General features: G+C 37.6%; 1 protein-coding gene across 23 annotated transcripts in view; it reads right to left on the bottom strand.

The window, feature by feature from the left end:
• DST (dystonin) overlaps positions 1-27,465 on the bottom strand; it is a 462,173-nt gene that overhangs the window by 255,841 nt on the left and 178,867 nt on the right. For all 23 annotated transcript variants that reach the window (XM_020287134.2, XM_076003259.1, XM_076003267.1 and 20 more), the window contains one exon: positions 5,949-6,010. In XM_020287134.2, the coding sequence (XP_020142723.2) occupies positions 5,949-6,010 (62 nt within the window). The remainder of the gene's footprint in view (positions 1-5,948; positions 6,011-27,465) is intronic.

Genomic DNA, 27,465 nt, shown 5'->3' with positions numbered 1-27,465 from the left:
TTAGCTGAATCTTATGCAAGGAAAGCACATTAAATGGACTTCTCCTGATTCTAATCTTCTTTTTAAATCATCTCCTTAAATTATTCCTCTTGAACAGAGACACTCACTTATGGTGTAAGTTAACTCTGGGCCCAAGTAAACAATTAAAAGGAATCTTCTAATCTTTGATAACTGTTCAAATGTTTCAGAAAATAAAGCACTTCCTCCCTTCTTTCTTGCCCTACCCGCACAGCTTAAGGAAGGCAAAAGCTAAATCCTAAATATTTAAATCTTAGGGGCCATTCTGATATTATTATCCTATGAATTTCTATACAGCAAATTGCCTGTGATCAATAACAACAAGCAGTTATAAAAGACCCTCTAAGTTGTAAAGAGATAGTACTTCATGCCATAGGTAGAATAGGCAGAAATAAATGCTGTTAATGATAAAAGAATGTCACCAATTTTATATTTTAGAACAATTCTCCAGGTAAAATTTAGCTAACTGAAGTCACAGGTATTTTCAATAACAGCCAGCTCATAACCTAGAACTACAGTTTAAATTATGCTAAAGAATAATATATAATGATTCCTGACACCAATAGTTTACCTAGAAACCATGATTTGCAAGGTAAATGCTCTGGTCTACTCAGTGTGTAAAAAGACTTACAGGGGCAGCAGACATAAATTTGTTAACTGGACTTTATTCTTTAAAGTATTGTGAAGAATGATGAATCAAAAGGAAAACATTCTTGCCAGAACAATCACTTTAAGGACAGACTTAGTCATACAACTGACATACCAGAATGCTAAAACTTTAAACACATTTGGAAAAAAGCCAGAGATGTCTGCTCACCGACGAATGTAAGTTGTAATTAACCAGCCTTTTTACTTTTAACAAATGTAATTTTAACTCTGAAAAATACAAAATAAGGCTCTATTCAGTGTTTTTCCAGAGAAAAAAGTTATATTTTAAAAGTCCCTGCCAAATATTTTAAGGAAAAAATACTTATACATATAGATGTAATAGTAAGTTAAGCAATCATTTAAAAGTTCCACCACGATGTTTACTTTTCTCAGCCATATAAATATTTTAAAAATTGAGCATTCCAGAATCATCCCCAGGCACAGGGTAATTGCTATTTTACAGCTGCCTACGTCCTACCTTCCTAAGGCAAAGGGATTTAATTAGCCAACCGTTGTAAGAAAAGTAAAAACAATCTCATAGTCCAAGGGGACCTGCCGGGGGGGTCCACAATGTGTCACAGTGCTCAAAGAAGGCAATCACTGGACATAGCACCTCATTCCAACTCATATTCTCATTTCACAACTTCTAGGGCAACTCTATAGCAAGCAGCTGTGGCAGGTTTCCCCTTCTGTTAAATGAGGGAACTGAACTGGATGAGTGGCAAGATGTCTTCCAACTGTGACTCTAAGTAAAAGCTGCCACTGGGGACCCAAAGCTGCCCATCTTTCAGAAGCTTGATACGTCTTCATTGGCTCCCTGTCTCTGAGGAGAGTGTGTGGGAGAAGAGGAAAAAGGGGAGGAGGAAAGGACTTCAGGCCCCCAAATCAACCCTTTTTAAGTCTGTGGACTGGTAGGCAGGGGGCAGGGAAGTACAGCTAACAGGATCACCTCAGGTGAGTGATTCTTCAGTGTCCCAACGGGACTCTAAGGCAAAGAGGCAACAGACCAATCTATGTCCTCAAGAGATTGTGAGCCCCAAACCCCAGCTTTTTCTAAAACAAATAAACTAAAAGGGAAAAGTCCTTGAGGTAAGAAACAGGATGTGGAGAAAGGGGACCCAAGGCAACTCACACTTCATAATTTTGTCTGACACCATTCACCTCAACCCACTCTTCTAGCCAGGCGTCCTCAAACTACAGCCTGTGGGCCCCATACAGGCCGCCTAGCACATTTATCCGGCCGTCTAGGTGTTTTTTGCTGCCACTCCCTGTCCTGCTTAGCAGCCGACTCATCCCGGGCCCACAGTGCACACTCTCCAGTGGTCTGAGAGACAGTGAACTCGCCCACTGTTTAAAAGTTTGAGGACCCCTGTGACCATAAGCTCTCATTTACTGAGTGCTTAACATCATGCTAAGTCCTGTGCTTTACGCTTAGAATCCTCACGCTAACCTGGCATTACCCCCATGTTACAGATGAGGGCCTAACAAGGTTAAGTTGACACAAATCATAAATTCCAAAGCCTTGGACACACCCCCACTTGCCTGAACTCAAGGACAGAGCTTCTGTCTGCCTCTCCTGCTGCCTCCCATGCTTGGCTGGCATGTCACACAGACTGATAACCCTGTAGGAGACATTTTCCTTTCAAAGATGATTTGCTCTAAGTTAGCACAATATTGTATTCATAAATTTAAGAAAAAAACAACCCAAGGAAGACAAGTCTGTCTGGGCACTAACCTCTCAAGCACCTCACCGACCAATGGATTAGAACGACCAAGAGCCATTGTTCTCAGAGTCATAACGAGGGTGAAAAGACCAGGGTAAAATAATTAAAGTAAAAATTTAGAAAAAGGCAAAATTTTAAAGAATTATTTAAAAGTTGAGGAGCACATCCCTAGCCTGAATCAGTACTCAAGGCAGCTAATTCCAGCGTATGAAGCCAAGAGAAAGAGGTCTCCAAACCCTGGGCTCCTTCGGGCCACTCAATGCATAACTCCAGGGCAGAGAGAGAACACCCTTGGTGCACAAAGCAGCCTTTCCCTCCCCTCTTTCCCTCTTTAACCTCCTCTCCCCCCTCTTCTCTCTTTTCTCCTCTAACCTCCCATTCCCCTCTCTCTTCCCCATGGTTTACGGACAATTTGTCACTGCAGTTAAAAGTGACCATACAGACAATATCCATAGAAATATTTGGATTTTATCTGAATGATTTTACAACTAATTTTTTCTCTCTTGATTCCTCAATTATGCTTTCATTTTCTCAAATTATCTCTCATGGTCACCCTTTTCCTTAAACATTTATATAACATGATCCCATTTTATTAAAAGCTCTTTAAATAACATAACTTTTCATTCATTAAAAAGGAACATAGTAGGATAAGAAAGATATAAGACCTACTGTTCTCCTCTTTCTCCCTGAATATATTCAACATTTCAAGTGAAGAATGTTAAAAAAATCAATACAGAAGAAATATCTAATATTAAGATTTTTTTATCCATAATTCATTTACTTAACCCTTTGCACTCAGATGTCAAGTGGATAATGAGAAAAAAGCAAGCGAGTGCAAAGGGTTAACTTTGTATTTCCCACTAATTGGATTATGACCAAATGGCCACCCAAAACAAAAATATTCAACATTCCTTTTGGTGAGACAAAATGAGGCTGACTACCCTAGTGCATCATTCCTTTCATCAGATCATAAAGAAAACATGGAAAAGACCACAAGAAGGCTAAATTTTCTCTGATTGATTAAATAACACACAAACCTTAACAGCCTGGTGCCCAGAATATTTTGGAATATCTAATCATTTTTCTCCACTTGAAGTTAATGCTGTAATTTCTAGACATCAAAGAACGAAAAATAATGAGATTCTCAAATTGGGTTTAAAAAAAAAAGAAAAAAAAAGAAAAAAAAAAAGAACGAAAAATAAAAAGCTAAGTTCTGACACACATGAGTTTTGTGTCAGAAATTTCAGTGCATCACTCTCCAAATTATAAGAAAAGTTCACTTTCTGGAAAAGCCCAAAACAGAACAAGAATATAAACAGCTAGCTGACAGGGGAGTTAGCCAAGACTGTATTGTCTAGCTTTTCCACTCCCTAAAGCAGCTCCTCATTTAATAAGAACTAATTTTAAATTCTGACCTATAGACTTCAAGAAATGAATTAATATGCTTACAACCTTAAGCAGTTAGACTGGCATCTATCTACTGGCTGTTATGCCTAAAATACTTATTTTTCCCAATTTTTAGTGTGTTGCAGCAGAAATAAGCCTTAAATCTTTGAGATGTGTCACTTTATCATTTTTTTAAAAAATTACATATTCCAGGTAAATCAAGATTTGAATCCTTGCTCTCTGAATCTAAAGAGTATGTATGTGTAACCACTAAATGAAGCCACTTTGGAGGGTCGTTGGCAGGAGTAAACGATTTAATATATGCAATGTATATTGCACATACATGATAATATTCTCGCCAGGAACTACCATAGGCCCCAGGAATGAGTAATACAGCTTCTGTCCTCGACAGCTCAACTTGTATTTGGAAACACTTAGCAAAAGCAGCATCCTTTACTCAATCATCTAATTTATGAACCATTTATAAGACAAAAGGCCCAGTCCAACATGCCTAGCAGATAGTAGGCCCCCACTAAATACCTGCCTAGTAGTGCCAGTGCTATGCTTCTCCCAGGAGGGTCATTCCTATTTTGCATCTACTTCTCTCTGGTGCCCAGCAGCTGTGACTTGATGACCAATCTGGAACCACAGCAGCTACAGAAGACAAGGCGCGACCCTGTGTGCCCATCCCCAACTCGCCCACTCCCAGATCACCAAAGCTACAAACACTGCTAGGCCGGCAGCAGCTACAGGGGCGCCTCTGCATCCAAGAGCCTGCTTCCCTTGAGGCCACCTCAGAGATGGGAAAGTCCTGCCGGAGCTTCCAGCTCCAAAGTTCCACACCCCAAACTTCACCCCAGCCCATCTCGTTGGAGAAGAGTCCTTTTCCCACCAGGTGCATGGTATGCGTAGGATGAGACAAAAGTTCGGGCGAGGGCAGGTGAACTGCGGCATCTTTCATCAGAATGCACAATATATTTGCTTACAAAAGCATCACAGAGCAGAAGATCTCAACCTTTTCTGACTTGCCAGCACACAAGGGGATTCAGCTCCCAGAAGGAATAGAAGCTCCCTGCAGACATGAGTCTCATCTGGGGCGTGGGTGTCTTGCCCTCCCTGAGGGACATCATCAGATTTTGAGGAAGGGGTTATGTGAGTGGTGAGAGAGAGGGGCCTGATATCCCACTCCAGTGATTCTGATAGGCCCCTGAAATAAAAAAACACTTTCAAAGAAGTTGACTAGATGCCATTACATTACTGGCACCACTCCCAAGCTATATGATATTTTAAACAAGATCTGTGGGCTAGCTTAAGAATGCAACCACATATAAAATAATGTTTCTATGTGAGAAAAATATTTTTACAGGGAAACATTAGCTATTTCCAACTTTAGGGTTCCTCATCAAAGGGGAGAAGAGTGACCAATAGTTAAATGGGAAGTCCTAAGAGTTATTTATCTGAGATTTATAGAAAGGCTTCAGTGGAGTCCAATGACTCCATGAAATTATATGCACATTTTGTGTACATCTGTATTTTTCAGATTCTCAAAGTGACCCATCGCACACAAATAAATGTTAATTTAAGAACCACAACAATTAACTGCTTCCAATCTTTGAATTACACTAAGTATGAAAAGGAAAATTATTTTCGTTTGTGTGTTTTCTTATAAAGACAATGCTAGATATGTTACCCAGGCTGGACTCCAACTTCTGGGCTCAAGCAAAGGAAGTAAAATTAGTCCGGACTTCTAGCTCTACAATCTATCTTTATTCTCATCTAACCTTCTGCCATCCACATATATCTGATGCCAGAACTTGGTTTTAATCATAAGAGAAAAGAAATCTTACTGAGAAATGCAGCTTTTCCATGCACTAACATATAAATATTTACAGATTTCTTAAACTGTTAAAAATTTTTAGAGTCTAATAATAACAGGTTTTACTAATGTCACAGAATGCACTGTAATCACTGGGTACTTATCTTCCCATCTCCATCATTACCAACAGTCCACATGCCAAATAATTATAGATGTCCAAAAATGCATGTGGAATGCTCTAGAATTCAAACTTTCAAGTTGATATTCAAAAGCTGTGCTTCAAAGCTATATAATCACTACACAATAAATTGAAGTGTGCAAAAGAACTCCAAGATGTGAAAGAAATAAAAACTGACCTTCATGAGATGCTGATTTATCCATTTTGTAAATGTTTTCTTTTGAACTTTGTCCCGTTCATCTGGAAGAAAAAGAAAGACATAAAAAAAGATTGGTAAAATCTATAAGTAGGAGATTTTAATTGTGTAAACAAAATGTAAACAAAAATAAGATACTGTACAATGCATTCAAATTTTCTTGTTAAACTTTGGCAGTTTTAGGCTCTCTGTAAGAAATTGTTAAAGAGCTGTTTGCCAGACTGGTCTCTTCCCATTGCTGTATTTGCCATTATTCCTCCATTAAACAAATGCCCTCTGCCCATCCATCCCACAACCCACTACCACCACCACAAAGCTATCTAATCTGAACCTTACTAGCTTCAAGTGAACCCTTGCACTGAACTTTCCAAAGTACCTGACCACATACTACATCCCATTTGCTCTTCACAACCATAAGAGGGAAGATAGGTAATATCATTCCCATTTTACAGAAGAAATCAAGACTTAGGTAAAAAAAAAAACAAAAAACTTGTCCACGATTATCCAGCAGATAGTTTAAAGTCTTAACAAAAGGCAGGACCTCAATTGAGATTCTTTGGCTTGATGTGGACTCTGCCGTAATTAACTCATCAGAATCAATTATTATGCTTAATTATTCAGCAGAATTATGCTTAATTGAGCTTCTCTCCAGGATTCCCTATGTTGAACTTTCTGGTAACAAAGAAATGCCCCAATTAGATCTTCACTATGGAGAATGATCCTGCCTTGGTTTACTACAGACACAGTGCAGAGAAGGGTGACAGAAGGCTTCTTCTGGTTTAAGGAGAAAGAGCAATTAGAATTCTCTGGTTCATATAAGTTATTATTTCAAAGGAGAATCAATAATTATCCAACACCTAGAGCTAACATTCAAAACTAAATTACCTTCTTCCTCCCCACTTCTAGACAGAAATTCCCTATTTTCTTGTTTCCTTCTTTCCTCCTTTCTGCACCTGGAGATAAGACATCCTTTTCTCTTTCCCTGATGGTCTTCCTTCCTCTCCCATCACAATTCAGATTTTCTCCATCCTTTCTCAGGCAATGAAAAATATCTCACTCTCTTTCTTCATCTCTTTTCCTCCTCATTCTTTAGCCCAGGACCCCTTTAAGCTAGTATAATGGAACTACGGTTTCTTTAAAAATGCTTGTCTTATTTATTAAAAGAATTTATGTTCCAAACAATAATTTGAATATAAACAAAAATATGAAAAAACAAATCAACTGGTGAAATCATATACAAAAAAGACAAAGTTTACTAATATTAATACAGAAAGAAACAGAAATAAGAAAAAATATATCTTTATATATAATATATAATTGGGTAATAGCAGACTAGAAATCTATTTTTAAAAATGTAATGTCCATAGGTATTCAACTTCGCTAACAAGTAATATAAAATAATAACACAGATAAAGCTTTCTAACCTATCAAATCGCCAAGATTTTATGAAAAAAAAATGATGTTGAAAAGGACATAGGGAGCAGACATTTTATATATTGCCAATGGAAATGTAATCTGACTTAGATCTTCTAGACCTATACTGTTCAATATTGTAGCTACTAGTCACATATGGTTATTTAAGTTTAAACCAAAATTAAATAAAGCAAAATACAATTAACAACTCAGTTCCTTTGTTGTACCAGTCACAATTCAAGTGCTCAATAGTAACACGTAGCTAATGGCTAACATATTGGAAAGCACAGGTAAGGAGCAGTCCCATCATCACAGAAATTTCTATCAGACAACGCTGCTCTAGAACAAAGCTCTGCCGGACAGCCCTGTTCTAGGACAGTTTGCCAATATATATCAAAAGCTTTAAACATATATATATACCCTTTCCCAGGGTATTCAGCAGAATTATTCTGAAAGTCTACTTCTAGAATTTATTCTAAAGTTATAATCATGGTGTGTACAAAATATATCCATGAAGCTATAAATCAAAGTGTTTATAAAAGGAAAATAAAAGTTTTAGAAAAATATAAAATGGTCAATGATAAGGAAGTAGTTAAGAAATGTCAGTAAAGCAATCCAATGGTTTGTTCATATTTAATTTTTTGTGATACGACTCAATGATGGCATATTACTTAGAGTTCTCCTACACTTTCATGCCAACAGGAAGGGGGTTGGGGGACCATATATCCTAGTATGTATTTCATAAGCATTTCTTCTCCAAAGTAGCTCCTTGAAACCCCTTCCACTTCCTATCATTATCAGAGAGAAACAAATAGATACCTAAATACAGCCTATCATTTGCTTCTGCCTGTAACAAACTCCTTTTCAGTGCCCCAAAATTCTAGTCTACCTAACTTAACATTGAGTATTAAAAAATTGGAGAACGAGTTGCAAAAAGCAGACCTGGAAGGTAGATGCTTGCTAAATTCTGAACATAAAAGCCCAGAATTTTTTTTTTTTTTAAGAGATAAGGTCTCACTCTGCCATTTAGGCTAGAGAGCAGTGGTTTGTGACTCACTGGAGTCTTAAACTCCCGGCCTCAAGAGATCTTCCCAATTCAGCCTCCAGGGTAGCTGAGACTATACAGGTGCACACCACTACTCACGGCTAATTTTTTTTTTTTTCTTTGGTAGTGATGGAGTCTTCCTATGTTGCTCAGGATTCTCAAACTCCTGGCCTCAAGTGATTCTCCTGCCTTGGCTTTTCAAAGCACTGGGATTACAGACCTAGCCACCACACTCAGCCAGATTTTATATTTGCCTAGTTACCAAATGTAAAACCCTCAGGTACTATGCTCATAACTACTATATCAAGAATAATGATGTTAATAATTATTAACCAACAATATCATCCACAAAATATTTAGTAATTCCTCTGTTGGGCCCTCAGGGGCATCACCTACAGTTCACTCACCTTTTGTCTACACCATACTGGATGCCACAGTGCTTTTTGGCACTCAACAAATAGACACCCACTATGAGAATTAATTCTGTTTCAGAAAAGACAATCCAATTCAGGAAAACAATGCAGAATTACTTATATACAGCAGTATATACAACTTTATCTCTTAAAGCAATAATGATGTCTTAAATGTCTTTTTGCCTCACTATTCCAAAAAAGGTCAGAATGAAACTAAATCACTAATTTGCACATAAAGCAAAAACAAAGAAAGAGAAACAATCTACTAGGCCTCCTTACTGATTAAATTTAGATTCTATATGTCCCTCATTTACTCATTCATCCCAGCATCTTTTCAGGTCCCTTGATAAGCCCAATGCCATGGTGGTGCTAGGACCACCAGGCTGGAGAGAAAGAGGACTGGCCTTGGACTCTGGAGCTCATCCCCCAGAGAGAACACGGGACAGGAAGGCAGTGTGATAGGCACACCAACTGAGTAAAGGATGTGGCACTCAGCACAGAAGCTAGCACAGAAGAGAGAAGGACCAACAGAACCCTGCCCAGGGCATTGAGATGGGGCTTGAGGGAGAAGAAGTAGGGTAGCAAGACAGAAGCCAGCCATGTGCACATTTCTCCACCAAAAAGAAACCTTGATTTAGTAATTTAATATTGAAAGAGGCATGGTCAGGACCCAAGTATTGTGATTCCCTCCAGAGTGGCTTCCAGCTTCCCCAAGATACTGTCATCTTTCCAATGGAAGCACTGAACACATCCCAGTCGCAGACAGGGAGCTGGGGAATCTGGCCCTGCTGTGTGAGATGAACTTTGGACAAGTGACTGCAAACAATGGAAGCTCTGTGCCAAAGTCTAGCACTCATAGCACATTTTCATCAGTGCTTTTCTAAGCATCCAGCAAAACGAAAACAGAGCAAACAACAACAACAAAAAATTACTTCCTGGGTAATGTCCATATTATTCCCATCCTATTAATATGCTAGGACCCTGAGGTTAAATCCTCAAGAAAAAAATAAATAAAATGTATTAATAATTTAAAATCTTTATAATTCAAGAATAGATAGTTTCTATATCAAGTTAAAAAATACTTCTATTTTTAGGCACTCCTGTTAACTATCCTCCAAAATTTTATTAATTTATCTAATCATCATGTAATAACATGAGCTCTTACAAATCTACCCTATTCCATTAAATTTCACATCACATTATGTGTATTATATAAACTCTTTTCCTCTTGTGTACATAACGGTTAAAAAAATAGATTTCTTACTTTCTAAATTAATAAAAACTTGTCTTATATTTTAAGGAACATGAAGAAGTAAAACATAGGTTCTAAAGATGAAGTGGCTAATTTCTTACCCAAAGGAGTATATCGAGAAAGCAGACTTAATAAAATAATTTATTTTATTTTAACCTCTAGCAGGTTATGCTAGAGGCTCAAATGAACTGCTAAGGATGAGAGATGGTGCTAAATATTTGGAAGATAATACTGAGCTAGAATCTGGGAATTACGATCTACAACTAAAGTACATGAGTAAGACACAAAGACTGAAGCTAACTAGCACACATAAATCATAAATTCCGATACTGTTTTCTAACAGTAACATCGTCAACATTGTCTTTTAAACCATGATAAACATAGATGTGTTCCACTCAAGTACTGTTCCTATAATGCTATAATAGTGAGAAGGGAGTTCATGTGAATTTTAAGGACCTCAACTTTCTTCAAGAGATCAACCCACAGTCAGGGAATAATTTAAGGCTAAGGAAACTGTAAATCATGCCACTTTCCTTATGCATTATTTCAAAAGGGAGTATTCCAGATTACACCATCTAATTTTCCAATTACAAATCTCATAAATGGTTCTTTATGTCATTTCAGTCAGGGATGTCTAACACAGAGATTTATATTTAGGGCAATGTTGCTATGACAACAAAAAGGGAAAATCATTCCTGTGATTTTAACCAACTCTATTGGTTGTATAGACTATCCAGTTATTATTCCAAATGAAGTTCTATAACATTCCTCTATTTGAAAATTACTTCATTTACAGATGAAGTTTTAAATGAAAACATGTATTTATGTTCACCCTTATAAATTAAAACATGGCTGAAAATACGTAATGACACTGAATGCAAAATATCAAGAATTTGGGGGGAAAAAACAAATGTGCAAAAAGAACACTGGTTACTACAACCTACACGGACTGGTTTTCAGTAAAATCCAATCAAAGCTAAACGCATTTAGTATCATACACATAGTAAATATTGAGACTATATCAATACATGTCCTATGTGCAAAAATAGTGGGGGGAAAGTTCTAACAAGAAGCCTCAGAAATTGTCCTGATTCCAGTCTGGATTTCTAAAAGGTGCCCCACAGTCTGCTAAACTCTCGCCATGCAAACCAAAGCAGGTAGCGTAACTTTCCCTTTCCAATTCTAAAAACATGAAAGTGATATCGCAGGTAATACTACTAACCCATACAGCACATCAGTCCCACCAGCTTTGCGTTCCAGTCTTGATCATTGTTCATGAGCTGCCCCATCATTCTGCGGGAGAACTGTGCTATAGTTCCCTAAACTCTCTCCGTACAAACTGTGATGTGTCAGAGTGCTGTTAACTTTCCGTGTAGAAAGGAAAACACTGACTAGACACTCCTACTTGCAAGCTGAAATCTAGTCAACACCTCCTTTTAAACAAACATTAGCAAAGTCAGACTCCTCTATTATTTCGTAGGGGATACATCCAACTGTTATTAAAAAGAAACTAAACTGTCTATTTCTTCTTTTAATCTTAAAGCTGTTCATAAGAAGAAGTCCTTTTTAAAAAGAGAGTTTTGATTGCCTTTTTTTTTTCTTTTGCAATGAAGCAAGCCAATAGGACGTTAGAGTTCACAGCTGAACTAACTCATCACATTCTCTGTCTTCTAGCACCCCAGGCAGAATTCCCCTGAAATAAAAACAATATCCAGCCTAACTTGTTTAACTTATCCCTGATGTGTATGCCAGGAACATGATTTAGAAAGCTCACCTTTATAGGCTAGACACAATATTCTTCAAGGAGAATACCACTCTCAGGCATTTCTTTACGTATACTCCATAGTATACATATGGATCTCACAACAATGAGATTTTCATTTGGATCTCACAACAATTCTCTGAATTGGGTGGTATTATCCTAGTTTTAAACACTGTGAAAACCAAGGTTTGGAAAGATTAAGAGACCAGGCTAATATTCCACAGCCTAAGTGGGACTGTAAAGTCAGATACCAAACCCAGCGGTTTTCTATGGCATCAAATAATGGAGCCTCTAATCTAATAATGCAGGACAAACACGGAGCTCCCAATATGTGAGAACTTCACTTCTGAATATGAATAAATGAATAAAAAATGTCAACGAATGAGAACCCTTGTTCTAAACAAGCAACAAACCAACCATCTTCAGCATTCCCATGTTTGTCTGAAACATTAGACAGACAGCATTCCTGAACAAAAACTGTACAAACAGTAACTCTAAAACAACAAACGAACAAAAAATGATGACTATTTATATTCAGCAAAAGACAGTCATGCCAAGGAGAAAAGACACTGTAATACTACTAGATTAACAGTTGCCAAGATGCCTTGAAGCATCTTTATATGATTTCTAACTATATTCTAAATACACTATAAATGAATAAATTGTATTGGCTGCTGCTGAGAAGTTCAAAGTATCTGTTTAGTAAATAGCCCTTTCCTTCCTTCTCCAAATTATCCTTTTTGTTCTAGAGTCCCTGCCCCAACCACAGAAAAACCTGAGCCTGCCTATTTCATTAAAAACAGGATTATAATACTAGCAAACACTTAGAGAACACTTAATATTTGCCAGGAATTGTTCTCAGTTACACACACATATAACATACATATCAATACATGTGTGTTATATTCATAATATATATATGTATGTTATATTCATAATATATATGTATGTTATATTCATAACAGCCTTGTAAGATTATCCCCATTTACAAATGAAGAAACTGAGGTACTTAGAAGTTAACTTGCCAGATCACAAAAGCACTAACGGCTAAGGATGTAGTTTGCAAAAAGCATACTCAATATTATAATGTTACACTTGGAAAACAAAATTTTTAGGTTTTAAAAATGAGTTTAAAAAACAAGTAGAAAGTAAAGCTTGGCCAAATCGGCAGCAGAGGGAATACACAAAAGATGGAAATTACTTTCTGTAGATCAGCGATTCTGCAGAGTGGAGGGAGGGGAACTACAAAGCTTTTACTAAGAAGTTACATAAGAATTTAGGGCAGGGATGAGATTTCTGTGTTTATGAATAAGGATCAAAGATGAGATACAAATTTCAAAAGATACACACTTTGCAAAAGGCTCTATCTCAAAAACCAAAAAAGAAGAAAAACATGAAGTGTTGGAGTTATGTAGAAAAAATATGTGGAGGGGGTGAGGAATCAGTTTCCCCACCACTGCCTAGAAATAGCTCTGTAGTGCAACACAGTGAACAGCTGTACAATTTGGGAAATTATAGAAGAAAGAAAACTGACCAGAAAAAATAACTTGGGCTCAGCAAAAAGACCAGTTCGTGAAAGTGACGGACAATGCATAGTTGTTGAGCAGGTAGCTGCGCGACAGTGGATCCAGAGGCTGCATATCACCACCCCACCCCTGCAGGGTCCCATCTCAAAACCACCTGTGAGCTAGCAGCCCTCACCCCATCATCTCCTAGCAGCCCTGCCTCCTTCTAGTAACATCTCCCTTGCCCACCATCTCAGCCACAGAAATCTCAATCAACATTACCCCAGTACAACTGGAGGTTGTAGCTGCCAGGTAGATGAAATGGGTAAGAGGAAAGGAGTTTCTGCTCACATTGTAGTTGAAAAATCTTACCAAATATTCCCACAGAAACATTGCTGTAGTTTGTGTTATTAGTACAGGCCTATGATTGATGTTCACGGTCCAGTCAATCCAACTTTCCTCCATTGGTCTATGTGATTCACCTCTGTGGGAATACAGACCTAGAAGAAGCTACCTCACATCTCTGAGACTTAGCCACCACCCACCCACTCCCCAGTCACTGACACCCCTCACACACACACCTTTCCACCCCACTGTTGTTAAAAAGAAGGTACAAGTGGATCTACCATTTGATCCAGCAATCCCATTACTGGGCATCTATCCAAAAGATCCAATGACACTCTACAAAAAAGATACCTGCACTTGAATGTTTATAGCAGCACAATTCATAATTGCAAGGCTGTGGAAACAGCCCAAGTGCCCATCAATGCAAGAATGGATCAATAAAATGTGGTATATGTATACAATGAAGTACTATTCAGCTTTAAGAAACAATGGTGATATAGCACATCTTGTATTTTCCTGGATAGAGCTGGAACCCATACTACTAAGTGAAGCATCCCAAGAATGGAAAAACAAGCACCACATATACTCACCAGCAAACTGGTATTAACTGAGCAGCACCTAAGTGGACACATAGGTACTACAGTAATAGGTATTGGGCACGTGGGAGGGGGTAGAGGGGTGGGTATATACATACATAATGAGTGAGATGTGCACCATCTGGGGGATGGTCATGCTGGAAACTCAGATGTGTGGGGGATGGGGGGGGAAAGGGCATTTATTGAAACCTTAAAATTTGTACCTCCATAATATGCTGAAATGAAAAAGAAGGTTCTTATCAGGACAATTACATCAAAGCTATGACATAAAATTATTCGTAATAGAAAAAAGCTTGTAAAATATTTTAGGGCTCCACGGATAAAAGTTACTGTTGTTATTTCCCAGTAATTTCTTAGCTTAGGCACTACTGCAAAGTCTCATATACACCAAGCTTAAAGCTGATCTCACAATAATAAATATTGTCTGCCTCAGCTATCACTTTTGGCAACAGCAGATTCTCATGCTTTTGCATGGTGCAAAGAAATATTTTAAGACTTTGATTGAGACAGGCTTTCTTCTTGCACATTTCAAGAAAAGCACAGAACTAACAGTGCATCTCAAACATACAGCTACAATAAAAACTTCAGATTTATACTACCTGGCAATACATAAAGAAATTATACAATATTAGAAATGAGAAATTTTAATAACAAAACTATTGAAAAACTATGTTTTTAAAATATTTGGGTAGGAAAAGTATTTCAAAACAAGTTATTAAACCAAAAAAAGGAAAAAACTAAATAAATAAAGCTAGTAAATTTGACAAACCACTGCTATAACAGCAGACACTGTAAACAACGTTTAAAAAAAAAAACCTCACTGGAAGAAAGTATCTGCTACACATATAGTACACACCAAGTATATCCAAAATAGACTAATAACTACTATTAATCAGTAAGAAAAAAGGACAGCTCGCCCTAAATTACAAATGACATAAGCATACACTTCACAGAAGGAATGCAAATGGACAATAAAGATAAGGGGAAATATAAAACCATCCTTCTAATCAGGAAATGCAAATGAAGAAAACTATTTCATACTGGCGCAAATTTAAAAGAATGACAACACCTAATGCAAAGAAATATTAATAGGTAGTCCCAAACCACTGTAATGTGGATGTATAAAATGGCAAGACTTTTTTGAGGGCAATTTGGCAGTATCTATTACAATTAAAATGCATATACTTTCTGAACCAATAATTACACTTGTAGGAAGTACTAAAGAAATACTTGCTTCTATATGATTAGCATACAAGGATGTTTACTGTAGCAAAATATTTGAAACAATTTAAATATAAGTCAATAGGAGACTAGACGGATGAATTATAGTTCCTCCATCCTATAGAATTTTAATAAAGGAGAATCTGCACATAAATAAAAAGGATTTCCAAGACATAGTTAAGTTAAAAGAATGCAAAGTAATAAATACATATAAAATATGCACATCATGAGAAAGAGTCGTTCCTTCAGAAGAGTGTGGAAGCTAGAAGGAGAGGGAGTTGGGATGGTATCTTTTATATTTCATTCTACATATTTCTAGATTTCATATTTGATTCTTTTACAAAGAAGATGTGTTTGTGTATTAATATTACTAATAATCATGAGGAAAGATGTGTTTCAAGTTCTTTTGTTCATTTATTTATTGAATACTCGGTCAGACTCTATAGAATATATAGGGAAAAAAAACACCAAAACACAGGCCAGAGTACCCCCATTCTGGTCTGCAGGCAGAGCTAAGCACTCCAGGTGGGACTGATGGGGCTTGTTCCTGGGCTGATGGTTGCAGGAGGGGAAAGAAAAGGAAGGAGACAGGGAAGGGGAAGGGAAGAGAGATGGTAATTACAACTGGTAATACCTTTTCCAAGGGATGATTGCCCAGGCTGGGATACAAAATGTCAAGGCTGCAGAAAATCTCTGAAAGGAGATCAGCAACTGAGAATATGATCAGAAATCACCCTGCTTTGGAGGGTCTCCTTGTTCGAAGTTTAACTGCCACAGAACAAAATGCATTATGGTTTTGCCTGCATTTGTCACGAATCCAGAAACAGGACATGGGTTGAATGGTAGAATGTGCGAGGCTGGCTGAGATGTGGAACAATAGATGCCATAAATCTCTCCCACAAATGCTTTTTTATCTATCTCCTCCTCTGCTACCACCTGCCCTCCCCAATCAATTATCAGAGCCCATGCTTTCCTGTCAGTGCAATTGCTGGGAACTGCTCTTTCTCATGATGTGTATCTTTTATATATGTTTATTATTTTGCATTCTTTTAACTATGTCTTGGAAATCCTTTTTATGTGCAGATTCTCCTTTATTAAAATTCTATAGGATGGGGGAACTATAATTCATCCATCTAGTCTCTTATTGACTTATATTTAAATTGTTTCAAATATTTTGCTACAGTAAACATCCTTGTATGCTAATCATATAGAAGCAAGTATTTCTTTAGTACTTCCTACAAGTGTAATTAGTGGTTCAGAAAGTATATGCATTTTAATTTGTCATGGATGCTGCCAAAAGCATGGCTGGCTGGGAACAGAGGGATCAGAGTTTCTGCTTCGAAAAGAAATTTTACTGGAATCTATTCTCATGAATGGCCATGAATTGAATATAAAAGTCCTAGAATCTGCTTTTAATCTACTTTCTCCTATCTGAGAATCCTAAAAACATACGAAGATAATGAGACTTCTAATTATAGTTATACTGCTACAACATTTAAGTATAATACATGATCTAACTTCTGTTGATCTGAGTTGCTGTTAAGGACAGAAAGTTTCTGCAACTCTTTATCTATATTATAATAACTTTAGGAAATTAGACTTTTGTTTTTAAGTTTCCAGTGTTGGCCTTTCTTTTCAGATTCAGAGATCTGAATAAGAATATATCCCAAAGCACACATATTATATCAATTGATGAAAATAAATTTAAATAAATATCATTTCTACATAAGATAAATCCATTTTATTTATGAATACCTTAAATAATCTGGGGGCTTAAAGTCTTTAGTTCTAAAAACTTTTAAAACTACTACTGTATATGTAAAGATAACAGAATAGTTCACTTTAAAATTCAGATTAATACAGTACACCCTCAAAAATTACCTAAGTAGGACCTCTAGTAGCTCAGATAAAAATATAAGCAATAAATGATAGGGAATGCATATAGTGTCTCGGGTTTCTTTGAAACTTTATGACTTCTTTGCTTCTGAGAGAATCCTATTTCCTCTTACCTTTATGTTATTTTTTCCTGTCCCACCCAATAGCCTACCTAGACAACATATGCCTATATAGACTTATTAAATAAGTTCACTAAATAAGCAGATGCCTCTAAACTTTAGAATACAAAGGGGATTCCCCCTCCATATGGTTTCACCAGACTCCATTTGGTAGGCCTGAGTAGGCAGCTCTGGTAGGGATAAAAAACATGACTTAGGCCCCAGGAATAGACAAGGAATCTACACAGACCTGGGTTCAAATCTTAATATCTACACTGGCTAGCAATTTCAGCTTGGGAAAATTATTTAACTTCTTTCAATCTTAAGTTTCCTCCTCAGTAAAATAAAGTCATAGGTATTACTAGATACCTATCACATAGTAGTGTTATAAGTACTATCTGTATATGTATAAATAATACAGGAATATTCAAGAAATGCTACTGGTTTCCTACTCACTTCAACTGAATCAGCAAATATATATCAAGCACCTGGAACACATATCGAAGTCACTACGCTATACTACAGAATTACACATTATCTCACAACAATCCTATTACTGTATTTATGCATTATCATCCTCATCTTACTGATTTTTAAAAATGAAATGTGACAGAACATAATCTAGCCCAAGGTCTCTGTAAGCCAGGAAGCAGCCGAGCTGGCATTTGTCCCAGATTTTCCAATACCCTTTACACTACACAAGAACAAGAGATAAGGGTGAATTAAACCCATATGGTCTGTAATCTCAAGGAACTAGGAAAGGGCATACGATAAACAGGTGCTTTAATTTTTTAGTATACCAATTCCATAAAAAGAAAAACCAAAATAAAATGCCCTTGGCTATTGAATAATCAATCCCTTCATTACTTAAAAACTGCATAAAATTCCTCTATACAGTATATTAGAAACAGGTATAGAGAAATTCTGTCTTCTCAAGGTAATAGTATAAACCAATATAAGGATAAAAACAAGAACTTGGGAGCGCTTGTGTCTCTGATACTAGACTGTAGGTTACTGCACAATGAAATGCTCTATTGCTGTTTACCCTGAATATCATCGGAGTCTTTCTTAATAAGTATTGACTGGTGGCATGAATTTGTCACAGTGGCCTAAGGAAGAAAACCGAATATACCTTAATATGTGGTCTAACAACACTCATCGAACAAATTTTATTTTTCATGAAATTCGTAACTCTGTTCATATCATTGTGGTCTCTTTTATTTTGGCCAGAGGGTTTCAGAATATTTTCTCAGGCTTTGAGGCCACACTGCTCAGGGCAACGGAAATTACAGGTATGATTCACATGCCTAAGACTCTTCACTCCTATAATACAACCAGAGGCCAGTCACAGAATGAGTCAGCCGGGGTAAAAAGGGTGGGGAATACCAAAGACAACTGCTGCTCTGAACCACTGGAAAAAAATTTCCATTCTGGGCTTGTGTCATAATGAGATGGCTTCCCACCCAAAGTTTCTCATTTAAAAGTAGTTTGCAGATGGTGTGGACAACTGCTTTAGTTACAAGCTCACCGTGGATGCCCCACTGGGCTTTGGTAGCCATACTCCAGATGATCCAGCCCCATGCCAGAAAGGTTCTGCTTCTACCACGACCATCAACACACCCTCCCCTTGCAGCCACATGGTGAGCCGCTGATGAGCAAAAGGGAATTTTGCACACATGCTACAGAGCATCTGGGGTGCCAGGAGACTTCTCTCGGAGACTTAATTCCTCTTGGGGGAAAAGATCTTCATACCTGTTGTAGCCAGGGACTCATTCTCCCAGTGAAAGCTTACCCAAAACATAACATGTAAAACAGATGAAGATCAAATATCTCTGGCTGAAGTTGGAGAAGGAAAGAGTTTCCTTTAAGTTCTACTCACTAGAATAGAGAATGTCACCTCAACCTTCTAGAGAACTCTTGTGTTTTTAAGAAAAACACTCGCTTTTCTTAAAAGCCAAAGGCAAGACCGGGCACGGTGGCTCAAGCCTGTAATCCTAGCACTCTGGGAGGCCGAGGCGGGCGGATCCTTTGAGCTCAGGAGTTCAAAACCAACCTGAGCAAGAGCGAGACCCCATCTCTACTATAAATAGAAAGAAATTAATTGGCCAACTAATATATATTTAGAAAAAAAATTAGCCGGGCACGGTGGTGCATGACTGTAGTCCCAGCTACTCGGGAGACTGAGGCAGAAGGATTGCTTGAGCCCAGGAGTTTGAGGTTGCTGTGAGCCAGGCTGACACCACGGCACTCACTCTAGCCTGGGCAACAAAGTGAGACTCTGTTTCCAAAAAAAAAAAAAAAAAAAACCAAAGGCAAATTTTGAAGAAGGGAAGACTCTTCCCAGATCTCCTTGTTGGTACTTTTTAAAATTACTCTATGCATCTTTATTACCTACTATTAGAATAGTGGGCTCAAACTTTTAAATTCGATAACCCCTCCTGACTATTTAATTGAAAGTAACAAGTCACCTTCTAGCCCCTAAAAAAAAGAAAAGAATAATCAATGATTTTTTTCTTTATTTCCATACTTTTATTAAAAAGTAGATAAATGAACAAAAATTAGGGCCAGGAGAGCAAAGAAGAATGGCTGAATGACTATGTGCCAATAACAACAGATGCTCATGAGGAAGTTTTGCTAATTGCTAATTCCCTGTGGTAAAAATAGGCACCCTGAGATAGGGCTGGTGGCAGACACCACTACTATAACCTTTCTGGAATTTGGCAATACTGACCAAAAGCTTTTAAAATGTTCATAATGTTATTGTGTTCTATAAGTAAAATGTTTGACATTTAAATAGCACTCACTATATGCCACGCCCTATCCTAAGCATTTTACGTCTTTCACAGTGGAGAATTATTTTTTTCTATTTCACTGAGACATTAGTAAGTTAAGTAATTTGCTCATGGTCAGAAAATTAAATAAAGTGGAAAATTTGGGATTCAAATCAAGGTAGTTGGCCCCAGAATCCATGCTCTTAACCCCTGATGCTTCAGCCTCTGGAGCAGATAGCCTCTAAAGAAAATCCCAAATTCAGACTAAAATTTATATTTAAAAAATTCATTTTTAACATCAAATGTAATTCTTGCCTACTCACAAATGCTCAATATTTATTACTTATTATGAACTAGCTACTAGTAGAAAATGTAGAAAATAATCTCAATATTCAAAAATAGAAAAATTATCAAGTCACTTATGATGATACAGCCACAAAAAAGATTATGCATTCATTAAATAAATACTGATGAAGAGTTTTGGTGATATAGAAAATGCCTATTATAATATCAATAGAGGAAAAATCCTTGAAAATACTTAGGAAAAAAGACTATAAGAAAATATGCCAATATAATATAATTAAATCTAGGTGGTGAGATTATTAGTGATTTTTGTTTTCATCTTATTTTTTCCAATTTTTTTCTCAAGGAATTTATATATTATTTTTTGCAATATGGGAAGGGACTTGCACAGCAGGCATTTCTTATGATATTTTTGTTTTCAGAATCTCTCAATTTGTATAATTTTTTTTTTAAATGTCTTATACCTTCCTGACTACTACTGGTGTCATCTTGAACAAGTGGAATTAACGCTGAAATCCCAGTTTCAGGCAGCCATTTAAAATGCTGAGGAATATTTCCCAAGAGACATGTTACTGAGTTTCCCCAGAGAATACAGGACACCACCATGTAGCCCATTAGCGACAGACCAACTGTGCCTTCAGCAACCTCAGCCTGACTACTTCATTTCAATAATGAAGTACTTTCAAGAGTCCCAAGGCAGGAAGTGTGACTCAGAGATCTGCTCCAGTCCAAACCTATTCCAAAAGAAAAAGGGAGGGAAGAAGGTAGAGAAATTATGGAATTTTAAACTTCAAGCATCACTGGATACTTGTCTTAAAAATTCAAAGCAAATCACTAAAAACATACATACGCAGTACACATTTTTTTTTTTTGGTATACAAATCTCTATAAACAAGTTAGTAATGGCATGAATTGCAACTCCTATGAAGCTTGGATTTCCATGCTCCTAAAGAGTATTAAATACACTAGTGGATCCCCACGATTTCCAAACCCACTATTTTTTGTTAATGAGCCAACCTTTTTCTGCAAGGTAACATTCCATCAAGCCAACAAGTATCTCTTGAGAAGCCACTAAGCCCAGGCCAGTTGCTGAGCACTAGCAAAACAAAAAGGAATGAGTCATACTTCCTGCCTTAGCCCAGCAGGAGACAGACTTAGGACGCCAGAATTTGCAAAACTGCTTAGTAAGCACTATAACAGAACCATGCAAAAGGAGCTTAACCTGATTTTGTTTTTTATTTTTTAAATCAAAGTAGAACATAAAATAAGTAAATCTTTTTTTTTTTTTTTTTTGAGACAGAGTCTCACTTTGTTGCCCAGGCTAGAGTGAGTGCCTTGGCGTCAGCCTGGCTCACAGCAACCTCAAACTCCTGGGCTCAAGCAATCCTCCTGCCTCAGCCTCCTGAGTAGCTGGGACTACAGGCATGTGCCACCATGCCCGGCTTATTTTTTCTATATATATTAGCTGGCCAATTAATTTCTTTCTATTTATAGTAGAGACAGGGTCTTCCTCTTGCTCTTGCTCAGTTTCGAACTCCTAACCTCGAGCAATCCACCCGCCTCGGCCTCCCAGAGTGCTAGGATTACAGGCATGAGCCACCACGCCTGGCCTAAAATAAGTAAATCTTAAGTGTTCGGTTCAAAGAGTTTTGACAATTGTTTGCATCCTGTAATGAGCAACCAAAACAAGACATGGAACATTTCCAACCCATATGAAAGTTCCCTTCTGCTTCTTTGCACTGAATATCCACCTCTCTCCCACAGGCAACTTGATTTCCATCACCTTAGATTAGCTCTGCTTGTTCCAATGCTTCACATAAAAAGAAGCATCTTGCAGTAAGCATAATATTTTTGAAACTCCTCTACACTGTTACTATTGCATGTATCAGTAATTTTTTTCTCATGATTACTGAGAGGTGGTTCATTATATGGGCATACTAATTTCTTTATTCATTTGCCAACTAATGGACATTTGGGCATTTTCAAATATAATAGTAGTTTGTACCACTGTGAACAAGACTGAGTTTATCCGGTTTCATTTCATCTCTTTGATTTGTATTTGTGTGTTTTTAATGTAGGGAGCAGGGAAGTGGGGAGTATAAGGTAGAAGGCATAACCATGAGAGAATTGAAGATGATTAGGCACGGATATAGCATGCAATGCATACAGAATAGTCACAGTGAGACTAGAATGAAAAGCCTATAAAGATATGCCATGCTAAGGAGCTAGGACTGTAACAGGAAGGCAACAGAGAACAGTGAACACACCATTCAAATAGCTGCACAGAAGCATTTTCCTTACAACCTCAGCTTAGAGAGCACCAACTTCAAAGGCAGAAAGACCAGGCCTCATATTCACACTCTGCTACTAATTCTGCAGGCTGCTGCCAGTTGAGAAAACTCCCTAAGATTTGTTTTCATCATCTGTCAAACTGGGATAATAGCACCCATTTAAAACACTTGTAGAGGGCCAGACGCGGTGGCTCACGCCTGTAATCCTAGCTCTCTGGGAGGCCGAGGCTGGTGGACTGCTCGAGGTCAGAAGTTCGAAACTAGCCTGAGCAAGAGTGAGACCCTGTCTCTATTATAAATGGAAAGAAATTAATTGACCAACTAACGTATATAGAAAAAATTAGCCGGGCATGGTGGCTCATGCCTGTAGTCCTAGCTACTCGGGAGGCTGAGGCAGCAGGATCACTTGACCCCAGGAGTTTGGGGTTGCTGTGAGCTAGGCTGACGCCAAGGCACTCACTCTAGCCTGGGCAACAAAGTGAGACTCTATCTCAAAAAAAAAAAAAAAAACACTTGTAGAGAAGCTGAAAATAAATAATGAATGTTATACACCTTATACACCTAAGAGAATACCCCACATAAAATGGGAGTTCTTCTTAGTGCTATTTGATGGATTTTAAATGCACTCAACTCAAATATTTCCTGATACAACATCAGAATCATCTTTGATGGTGTCTGCTAATCTCAAACATACTACTTTAGTAACTACAGATTTATCAATGGGACTCCTAGTCACCTACTTTTGAACAAGTTAACCAAATTTCTCTGGAGAAGATTTTAAAACAAAATGAAAAGAGTGAGCACAAGTTCACAAAATGAGGTTTGGAAATAACAGCAGGACATGTATCATGGATGCACAACTATACACTGTTCGCAGTTACTGCTATCCTAAAAAACCCACATCTGATTATCCAGTTACAGTAATAGCATAATAGCATAGCTAGTGAAATGCCCGTAATTCCAAAAGGAGCCTGGAGCAAAGAATACTGCAATGCTTCTTAAAACAGAACTTTTTGGCCAGGCTCCATGGCTCATGCCTGTAATCCTAGCACTCTGGGAGGCCGAGGATTGCTCAAGGTCAGGAGTTTGAAACCAGCCTGAGCAAGAGTGAGACCCTGTCTCTACTAAAAATAGAAAGAAATTAATTGGCCAACTAAAAATATATAGAAAAAATTATCTGGGCATGGTGGCGCACCCCTGTAGTCCCAGCTACTCAGGAGGTTGAGGCAGAAAAATTGCTTGAGCTTAAGAATTGGAGGTTGCTATGAGCTAGGCTGACGCCATGGCACTATAGATTGAGATGAGACTCTGCCTCAAAAAAAAAAAAAAAAACAGAATTTTTTTTTACATGAACCAATTTGGAAATTCACTTAACACATGAAATTTTCAATTTCATAATGAAAATTTCAATTGATAATGTAAGTATAGTGTGATATGCCACTGCAAGTGATATCTAGTGGAAATATAGTAACTTAGTCATAAAGTAAAATGTTTAGAAGAAAATCAGTTAATTCAACAGAAGAAATATATAACTTATTTGTAGATGCTTTAAAAAGTGTATGTAAACAAAATATACTGACATTCATAGCAAAGGTAGATCTTTTCCTGAACCTGTACAATTATTTTGTAAAATATTTCTTCTAGTGATGGGGTCTGTTTGAATGATTGACTCTTTTTAAATTCTGTGCTTTTAACTGAAAGATCTACATTTAATTTAATCAACTTTAGCATGTCATCTACCACAGGGTCTTGACAGTAAATGTGCTCCATTGATTCTGCATATATACCATCTCCCTTATCACTAGTTTTCTTCACCTGGCAGCCTCATGAATATTTATTCGCAAAATATACATGAAATCTGCTTAATTATAGAAACCATAGATACGACTCCAAGAAGATTCAATAGCTATCTATGTAAACATGGCCACCAAAATAATAATGTCACATATATTATCAGATCTGGATTCAAAAAAAATAACTTAAAAAAAAAAAAAAAAACCTTTGAGCCATGAATATTTTAGTGTGGTTAAAAAAAAAAAAAATGACTTCATAGTTCCAAGACAAATTTCTAAAATCTAAAAATATTTTCTAACAGTCAAAACTAGACATGGATAAAGTATTTAAATTAAACATATGTTCTTTATTTCATCAGTCCTAAATAATTTTGGCTAGTCACAAGTTATTCAAAGGTTAACTATTTGTCAGAAGCAGAAAGGGATGAGACAGAAAATGGGATTATAAAGGAAATATAATTGGATTAACCTTTCTATTTCACTAGTTTATAGTAATACCAAGCAATGCCTGTTTTCTTCGGCTCCAAAGCATGCTCCAGGATTTTTAAAAATGCCAGAAGATGTATGCCATATATAAAAGGTATATAAAGTATACTCCTTGCCATCAAGGCATTTCAAATCTAATGGAGAAAACAAAACAAAAAACAAGACAGACACAAAATGAGAAACCTGCTGACTAGCTGCAGAATGGGAACTGAGCGAAGAGTGAACAGTGTAACCCTGAGTACTCATGAGAGACTACACAAATGGGAATGTGCATTCGTGTGAGATGAGGAAATTATTAATAGTATTAATAAAATCACACTGTATTCTAGAGTTGGCAGAATGCTTTCACATAATCGCCCCACTTTATAGTCACCTATACTTTGTGAGGCAGATACTTATATCTACAGATGAAGAAACTGAGGTACTAGTAGATGAGAGCAAATTATCCAACATCACCTAGCTGGTAACTAGGACTTGAACACAGGTCATCAGATTACCAAATCCCCTATTCTTGCTACACACTACCAGCTAAGTTTTAGCAGACCTTTAAGTACATTCACATAATATTTTCAGGTCTATTCATATTTTCTCTTTTGCCTTTCAGCATAAAGTGTTTATCAGCCTAAAAAGAGATTATAGAAATGCTACAAAAAGATGGGAGTAATCACTTCTGATTCGCAAAATAGGATTATTCAGCAAGACTATATAGCTTTGCTAGCCATTCTATTGTCTAGAGGGAATTTTCCAAATTGCTTTATTCCTGTCTCCTCTCCCTGCCTCCTTTTCATCAGGGGCCTGAACTAGCTCTTCTCCTCCAGGGTAGAAAAGATATCTCTTCCAGCTATGACAGCAGAGCCACAGTGCTAGCTGGTTTTACGTGGGACAAAGAGGAGGCAGTCAAGAGGCTACACCCCCCCCAACCCCCCCCCCCGCCCCCATCCAGGCTTTGGTTTTGAGAGGAAGAGGTGCATTCAGTGAGTGAGAAGTGAAGAGGGAGTTGGAAGGGGGCTCTTGGCCCACTCCCTATTTGGGACCCTGGGAAGGATCCCTTGGTTCCACTTGGTACAGACTAGACACAGAAGCACCTGTGAGTCTGGCAGGGACACCTGCCAGAGGGGTCATCCTAGCAGGGAGAGGGGGTTCTGTAGCTAGGGTTGCAGAGGCAGACGACAGGGGCCAGGAACCATCAAGCATCCCAGACAGACCTTAGATGGGTGTGGAGCACCAATAGGAGCCAAGGTGAATGAAATCAAGTCAATGCAGGACATGGCCTAAGTCACAAGAATGGGCCAAAGTTCACTGGTCACAGACTTGGCATCCAGTGGCCCACACAGTGCCAGACATCCAAGGCAGAAAAGGAATATAAGTCACCCAGGAGACAGGGGTAGTAAAAGGATGGATAAAAACACTGGGAGGCATGAGCACTGTGCTTTCCCCAGAAAGGCAAGGTCCCGGAGGTCACATTTCTCCCTCTAGATAGCCAGAGAAAAAAAGAGAGGGAGGAGAGGTTGCCTACAAACACCAAGTGATTTTATCCAAGACAGAATGACAATCAGACTGTTCGACTTACCACCTTAGACTATGCTTTCAAACAGATTCAATTTTAGTACATTTTCTCTACTCATGAGAAGGTAGAATTCATAAAGACGACCAGATCAGCTACAAAAAGAAAGAAAACATTTTCTCCGCATTTCCAAGTTCAATCATGAATTAAATCTTTCAAGCCTACTACACAAGGCAGAAAAGTTTGTTTTATACAGAGAACAACAAAGAGCCATGGTCTGTTCTCAAGAGAGGTATTAATAAGACAAAAGCTCTACAGCAACTGTCCGTGATACTAGATGAATCAATGCCTTGCAACAAGCTCAGTCTCATTCCAGAAAGGACTAAAGTATTCATTCAGATGATTTCAATTTTAAAGCAAAGGAATAGAAATGCTTCCAGAAAGAAAAAAAAAATACACTTTTAGAAATGCAGGATCTCAAACAATGCAACTTTGGACAAATGAGAAACAGTGACAGATGGCCCTATTATGTATATACTAGAAATGGGATTTTTTTTTTCCAAGAAAGGCTTTGAGAGTTGAAGCTAAAACAACGACAGTCAGTACATGGCATGTCATCTGCCAGTAAACATCAGATGTCCCTACAAACCCAAGTGTTTCTAATAATGGGGAAAGAATGGCTGAAAATCTTATGTGAACAGAAATGTAAATCACATTCTTAAACTTAAATAGAAAATGGTTAGAGATTTCATGTAAGGTGCAATATACAACATGTGTCCAAGTTCTGGCAAACCACATAGTTCTT

Source organism: Microcebus murinus, chromosome 5 (genome assembly GCF_040939455.1).
Source record: "Microcebus murinus isolate Inina chromosome 5, M.murinus_Inina_mat1.0, whole genome shotgun sequence".
NCBI lineage: Eukaryota > Metazoa > Chordata > Mammalia > Primates > Cheirogaleidae > Microcebus > Microcebus murinus.
The sequence above is the reverse complement of the archived record's forward strand: the minus strand, read 5'-3'. Positions and strand labels throughout refer to the sequence as shown.